At 44.7% G+C, this 7,001-nt stretch overlaps 1 protein-coding gene across 1 annotated transcript; it reads right to left on the bottom strand.

The window, feature by feature from the left end:
- Positions 1-3,078: 3,078 nt before the first annotated feature.
- On the bottom strand, positions 3,079-6,833 carry LOC122625480 (ubiquitin-like modifier-activating enzyme 1). The gene is given in 5 exon segments (XM_043805576.1): positions 3,079-4,338; positions 4,393-4,701; positions 4,764-4,969; positions 4,972-6,559; positions 6,810-6,833. Coding segments are annotated over 5 exon segments (2,913 nt in total). The 3' UTR covers positions 3,079-3,552.
- Positions 6,834-7,001: the final 168 nt, after the last annotated feature.

The raw sequence follows: 7,001 nt of genomic DNA, 5'->3' as shown, positions 1-7,001 counted from the left end.
AGACGGACGGGCAGACGGGCGGACATGGCCAGATCGACTCGGCTATTGATCGTGATCAAGAATACATATACTTTATATGGTCGACAACGCTTCCTTTTGCCTACGGCTATAATTACGAACTCAACGAGGTATGAGATTCCATATTTGGACCAGTATTTCGAATGTTCTGATCAAAATACTGACATTTAAATCGCAAACAAACAGAAAATCAATTTTCAATAAATATTCCATAATCATCATCAATTATATGTACCTTGATCTACGCACACCCCGCACACACCCACACATACATTAATTTTTAAAAGAATAAGAATAACGTTAAAAAAATTGGTCGGGTTTTTATATTTTATTTCGGGTTTGAATGCTTTATGGATTTGAATGGTTTATATTTTTTAAACAACGAGTCTTTTCATTTAAAAATGGATTTTAAGGATTATGTGTAAGTTTAAATAAAAAAAGAAGGGTATTTAAGTAAACCGCTTTTCAAATTGTCAAGGAATTGTAAAAGGAAAAGATTTCCTTTTATTTGCTCCGCATACTACCCCCAAAAGCAGGCTATTTTTACTGAACAACAGTTGCGTTGAGTCATTTTTCGAGTGCGCATACTTATAATTCCCAACTGGTTCTGACCGTTTGTTCATGGAGACCCTGTTCGTTTACATATTCAATTTATCGCTTCTCGGCGATCTGGAAGCGATCTATTATTTTTGTCATTAATTGTGTAAATTTTAATTTGTAGAAATTGCTCGCTATCGGTCAGCTTGAACCTTCATCATTCCTTCGACCAGTAGCGAGAATAGAACTTGTGCTGTACAACAAAGAATAAGTCAAGTCGTTAGTTGTTTAAAAAGTAGTCATGGCGTCTCAGCGAGTGCATTTACTCGCCCGGCGCCACCCACAAGTGGCTATTATATACCGTTGCCGGGTTTGTGACACTGATATCCCGCGGGGCATGAAACAGCTCAAAGCCCACGTGGCCGCGAGCTGATAAGAGCAGATTTTTGAAAAGAGCCATAGTATTCCCAGTGAATGTTTGCCAGCCTCTGGGACAGGCCACCCGGCTCACCCGAGCGTTAGTGTTTGTTTTTATTAATTTTTTTTGTTCAACATTTATTTTCGTTTTACTTTTTAAAATATATAATTTTTCCAAAATTTTTTATTTTTTTCTTTTTTAAATTTTTTATATGTATTTATTTTTAGGAATGTTAGTTTTTAGTTTGAGGGAGCTCCACTTGGCAGGGTGAACTGCCTGATCCCGGATACATGCTCCACATAAATGTCCCGGGACCACCTGATGGTGTCGGCCACCATCAGTCTGCGCATCAGGCCAGCATAAAACCTGGGTCCCACGAGCCCAAGGCTCCGACAATGAATGCCTCCAGTTTTACCTGGTATCCCATGGCGCGCAGGGCTTCAGCTTGGGGGCGGTATTTTTCTTCCTTCTCGCCCGTCTCGGAGGAGTTCGGCTCATTATCGCTCTGAAAGTGTCACAGGGCCAAGCGGATATTTATTGAATTCATTCAGTCAATGACAAGAGATAACAAACAATTAATAAGAAACAAGTGCAAGTGTAGCATTCCGTATCCGAATTGCATGAAATATGCCAAGCTGTATACCCAACTCATAAAATGACATACTTTGTATATTTGCCAACAGGTTGTGGGGCATCAAACAAAAGATTTTCATTTTTGGGCGCCGCTGATCGAAGTCTGTATGCTCTACCCTAAGTCCGACAAGTTTTGGGGTTTTAACCGCGAGCTTTTAGCCCGATCAGCATCAGCAGTCGAGTTAAACCGAAATTCGGTTAAAAATTTTCCAATATACATAGTTCCTGCATTCTTCTTTACACCTGAAAGCGGAGTCATGGTCAAGTGGTTCCCACAGCACAGCAGAAGAGCTCCCCAGTGGCCCTCTTTTTCCAATGAGTCAACAGCCTCAGCGTTTTGTGACGCTCGGTAGATGATCATTTGCCAAAAGCTGACGCACTCTGTACGCAAATCCGGCGAGATTTAAGTCTGGCCGCTTCCCCACGAATCACGCAAAATTTGACAGTCACAGCAAAGAAAGCATTTTGATGGGCATATCTGTATGTACGTAATGCGGAAATTAATGTTCGTTAGAGAAATTTACACTGAAATTTACTGACTGCTTTTCAATGACTAAGTCCAGCTATATCTCGGACTCATTTAAAACAAATGAATAATATTGAATATTTGGTTTACCCTTTTTCTTAAAAAAACAAAAATATTATGAGATTTGTAAATTGAATTTTAAACGTTCCCTAGATTTGTAAGAACGTCAGGCTTCTGTGAAATAAATGTTTAAATGAAAATATATATATCACATACGTTAGATAATAAATGCAAAACATATGCCTAAAGGTATGCTCCACAAAGTAGATTTTGGGCGTAAGAATCGTGTTCAATATATACTGTGGCTCAGTGATTCTTCCTAGCTCTAGTTGAAGTCTAAAATCAAATCAGTCACTGTTGTTAAACAAAGTTTTAATACGATCTTTTAAACTAAAGATTAAGTGCTTACCATTAGAACCCTAAGGAATGGTGCAACAAACCCAAAACTTTGATTACCCTGACTAGAACATACATATTCGATGGATACAAAGCGGATCGGGCTGAGCCATATTCTTGCCTGTTTGTTTCATTAACTGCATAATTCAAGCAAGTTCTCCAAAAAGCCGCAAAAGGCCAAGAGTGAGATGCGAAACTGCATAACTTTGGCCATACTTCAGTTGCATTGCGTGTAATATTTAATTATAAGAGGACGCCGCCACTCCGCCCGCCGCATTCCACGAGCAGTGCAACTTTACGGCACTTGCCAATTGCACTTTGGTGGCAGCCGCCTCCTTGGGGTGGCATAAACGTCTTGAGAGGGCATAAAATATTTAATTGTGTCACGTAACTTTCTGAAACTGACTGGCGCACGGATAGATGGCATCCCCTATATACTTCACTTGCAGAGCAGTATGCATTACAATTTTAATTTCCGAAGTGGCGGGGGAAATGAGATTACCAGACGTCAAGTGCTGAACGAAATTATCTGAGTCGTCTAGCAAGGCGATTACCATATATGATACAGCTTTATTCATTTGCTTTACTCCTTTTTAATACAATGACGTAATTAGTTTATGCTTTCATATAAAAAAAATATATGAGTGAAGTGAAATTTTCCGCCTGGCTCATTCAGTTTCCAATTAATCAATGCGATTAAAATCCGCTTTCAGTTATCCGTAATTCGTTACCTTTACAACTATGCTGAGCAGAGAGTTTCATCAGATGCAGTTAAAATGTTGCTTTTAGTCGAGTCTTTGTATTTCGTATGATGCGTAATATTTTGCCATTCCTTAGAGGATTCACACACATTATATATAATTTCTAGATCTGGGCTGTTCCTCGTAATGGTGTTGTGAAAATTAAAATGCAAACAGCTAGACAGTAACTCCTGCGTTGGAGCTGCGCGATTCCAAAACGCGTCACCGACAACAAAACGGGATCGTAAAATAATTTAATGTTTAAATTAGGAATATATAGGGGCTTAGGGCAGGGTGTAACGGACATAGGGCACCTCCACATCCTCGCCGTCAACATCGTTGCAGCAGATCTCGAAAACCAGGGACCGCTCGTGCGGCTCCAGGCGACGCTTGGACACGCGACGCACGACCTCCGACATGGGCAACGGCAGTCTCTCGGAGCACTTGGCCTTGGGCATGAAGAATGAGTACAGCATGGACACGCCCTGTGAGAGCATGGTGATCTTAAGCTTCTCATTCTCCTCGAAATAGTTGAGGAATTCCTGCAGCGAGAGCTCGCCGGTCACCTCAAAGCGGTCCCACAGCGTCCATTCCTTGCCGTAGTATGTATTCTTGGCGGCAGGGACCGGTTCAGAGAAGGCCATGAACGGCAGTGCAAGGTTGGCAAAGCCGTTCTTAAATTTTACGAGATCACGGTGACCGACGATCAGCTTAATCACCTCGAGCACAGCCAAGCCAGAGAGCACCGACGTGGTGGTGGCAATAGCAGGTATGATTTTGCCAGCTATCAACTTGGACTTGTGGCGATCCGCTGGCGAAATTTTGTAGTTGGCAGCGCGTAGATTTGAGCAGGCCACAATAAAGTCCATGTGCAAGTTACTGTCATCATCCTTTTCAAACTCTAGTGGCGTGATTTTAGAGGTTTTGTCGGCGTTCTTCAGCAGCTCCGAAATGATCTTGTCGACGCGATCTTGGTCCAACTCTCCATCATCGAAGTTATTGGCCGAGGCGGCAGCTGCTGCCTCATTGGTCTCGATTTTCACGCCCGAACGGGGTTTAAACTCAGGCACCTATACAAAAAAATTAGAAATGGTTCCTGAAGGTACTAATCTCAAACAACTAACCTTAACCTTCTGCACCAGCTCTGCGATCGTCTCGCGATTGCGAACCTGTTCAATACCATAGACCTCCGCTCGGAGATTGGCCCCCGCGTAGATAAAGTCGAGGTGCATGGGATCGTTGACATCAAAAACCAGGGGATCTGGGCACCGCTTGGGACCAGACCAAAACGGCTGACCACTGGAGGTGATCTGATCGGGTGGGAAGTTAAAGAGCAGCTGCTTAATCTGGTTAACGTATTGATCCTCCCAATATAACCGGGCCCATTCTACGCAGTGCGCAAAGCTCTTGGGCTTGTCGTCGATCAGGGCTTTCTGTAAAAATAAAAGACGATTAAATATAATATAACAGGCGTTCAAATAATTTCTTTTCTTACCTTGATAGAATCAAGGATATCCAGAGGCTGAATACCTGGCAGCTTGGCGATTCGCTCGGTGAATTGAGGATCAGCGATGTACTGAGCAGCGTTTTCTGCAGATTGCTTGAAAACGCCTTCGAAGGCGTCACGCGCCCACTGCAAAGTGTGCTCGATGGCATTGGGGAAGTTCTTCAGCGTGCAGATGGGAATACTCTTCTCTGGGGATCCTGGGAGGAGCTGTACGATTCGGTGGCAAAGGGCACAATCACCTGAACGTTGCCCAAAGTTCCCAGAGTTCCGGTCTCAACCAGCGGAATGCGGTTGAAAATGCATTTGCGATCCATATATATGCGAGCATCCACGTTGTCCAGCGCATTGGCCACACCATCCAGCTTTCCAAAGAAGTCTTCGGAGAATACCTTCTCCGTTTCTGCGCCAACGCGCAACTCGTATGCGGTCACATTTACTTCCGGATTCATCCGTTTAATAGCGTCAGCGGCCGTCATTGATTTTGGCTTCTGGACGTCGTGCGGCCGGAACAGGAATTGCCGGTTCAGATTCGACTTCTCAATGAGATCCATGTCTGTGACGAAAATCTGTCCCTTGCCAGTTCCCAGGCCCAGCATTCCAAAGTTTTTCAACAGCTCACAACCTATGGCTCCGGCGCCGACAATAAACCATTTAGAGTCAGCCAACTTTTCCTGGAATTTCTTGCCAAAAATGGCAATCTGAGAATCATAGCGCGAGCCAACGGGCTGGGCATCCGCCTCCTCAACACCCTCTGTGGGCAGACACTCCAAGGCGTCAAAGTACAACCACTGGTAGATAGGTGTGAACTTTCCGCTGCAGGCCTTGAGCACCTCCTGGGCCACAATTCCACCAACGGCCGCGTCCAGCGGGCACGTGTTGCCCGAGCAGATTTTAGCGAATTGCAGCACCAGCTTTTCGTCGACTTCCGCGCTGCTGCTGGCCCGGACCACCTCCAGGAAGCTATTGGCGTCCTCCTCGTTCCAGGGACGCGGCAAGACTCCATTATGGGCCTTGCGGTAGCAGGAGAGGGCATTGAACGCCACGTGCAGAGTGGCCGGCGAGTCCAGCTTTGCGAAATCGGATATCAAGAACTCCGGCTCCTCAGAGGCCTGTGCCAGGGACTTAAAGCTGATGGTCTTAGGCATCTTCACCTGGGTGGCAACTCCGCCGCTCTTGTATTCTCCAAACTTGCTGGTGTCCCCAATGCTGAAGGTGTAGGGTCCCAGCACTGTGATCTTAAGAGGCTGGCAGCCGTTCAGTTCTTGCATTCCCTGCACCTCCGAGAATGTGACGTAGTCGCCGTCATTAAAGCCATGGCGCGTCTCGTCCAGGCAGGTGACTACTCCCTGTGCGTCGTGCGTTATACTAGCTATCATGGTGGAGATCGGCTGTGTGCCATCCTGGTCGTAAATGGTAAAGCTCTCACCAAAGTCACAGAACACCTTGGCGAACAATCCCCGGGTCTCGGCGATGATCAGAGCAATGCCATTTTCATGGGCAAACTTGCCGATCCTCTGCTGCTCCTCCCCATCGGAGTTGGTGAGCACCACAACGCGAAACTTGCGCAGGAACTCCTCGGTAAGCGGACCCGTGTGCGAAACGGTGCGCACATAGCTGTTTAACTCGGCCAACTGGGCGCAAGAGGCCTCCGCACGATTCTTTCCAATATCGGCTTCCGTGAGATAAAATTGCGACGACAAGTCATGGAGCTGCAAGACAAAAACACAAAAATTAATATATGTATATGTAACCGGTGATGAAATCAGCAAAAACGGGAGCCATGACTAACACAGGAAAATTTGTTCTGTATTGAGAATACAGCAAAAACATCTTGTCATTAGAAGAAAATAAAATATTTTGATATATGGAAACCTTGACTTGGAACGTTATTACCTAAATAATTGATTTATTACGATCTATATGAAATCACTTGATTTACACTTTTCAGTGCATAAAACAAAACCGAATGCGTTAAGCAAAAGGGAATGCAAAAACAACGGAAGCCAGCGATGCGCATACAGTTGTCCTGCTCACACACTTTTCGCATGGCGCAGACATTTTGAGGCAAATAGAAAAAGAAGGAAAACTGAATTACACATACAAAACGATTTTTTTGCAAGCAAATGGAGATCTTAACCTAACCTTATTTCGCGCACAGTCTGGGACAAAGGAATAAAATAATAACTGAATGATTCACTAAGACCAGGGCTGCCAAGACAGCCTTCC

The sequence above is a fragment of the Drosophila teissieri genome, unplaced genomic scaffold, assembly GCF_016746235.2.
Source record: "Drosophila teissieri strain GT53w unplaced genomic scaffold, Prin_Dtei_1.1 Segkk116_quiver_pilon_misjoin1_scaf, whole genome shotgun sequence".
Lineage (NCBI taxonomy): Eukaryota > Metazoa > Arthropoda > Insecta > Diptera > Drosophilidae > Drosophila > Drosophila teissieri.
Note: the sequence above shows the minus strand (reverse complement) of the source record. Positions and strands in the feature narration are given on the sequence as shown.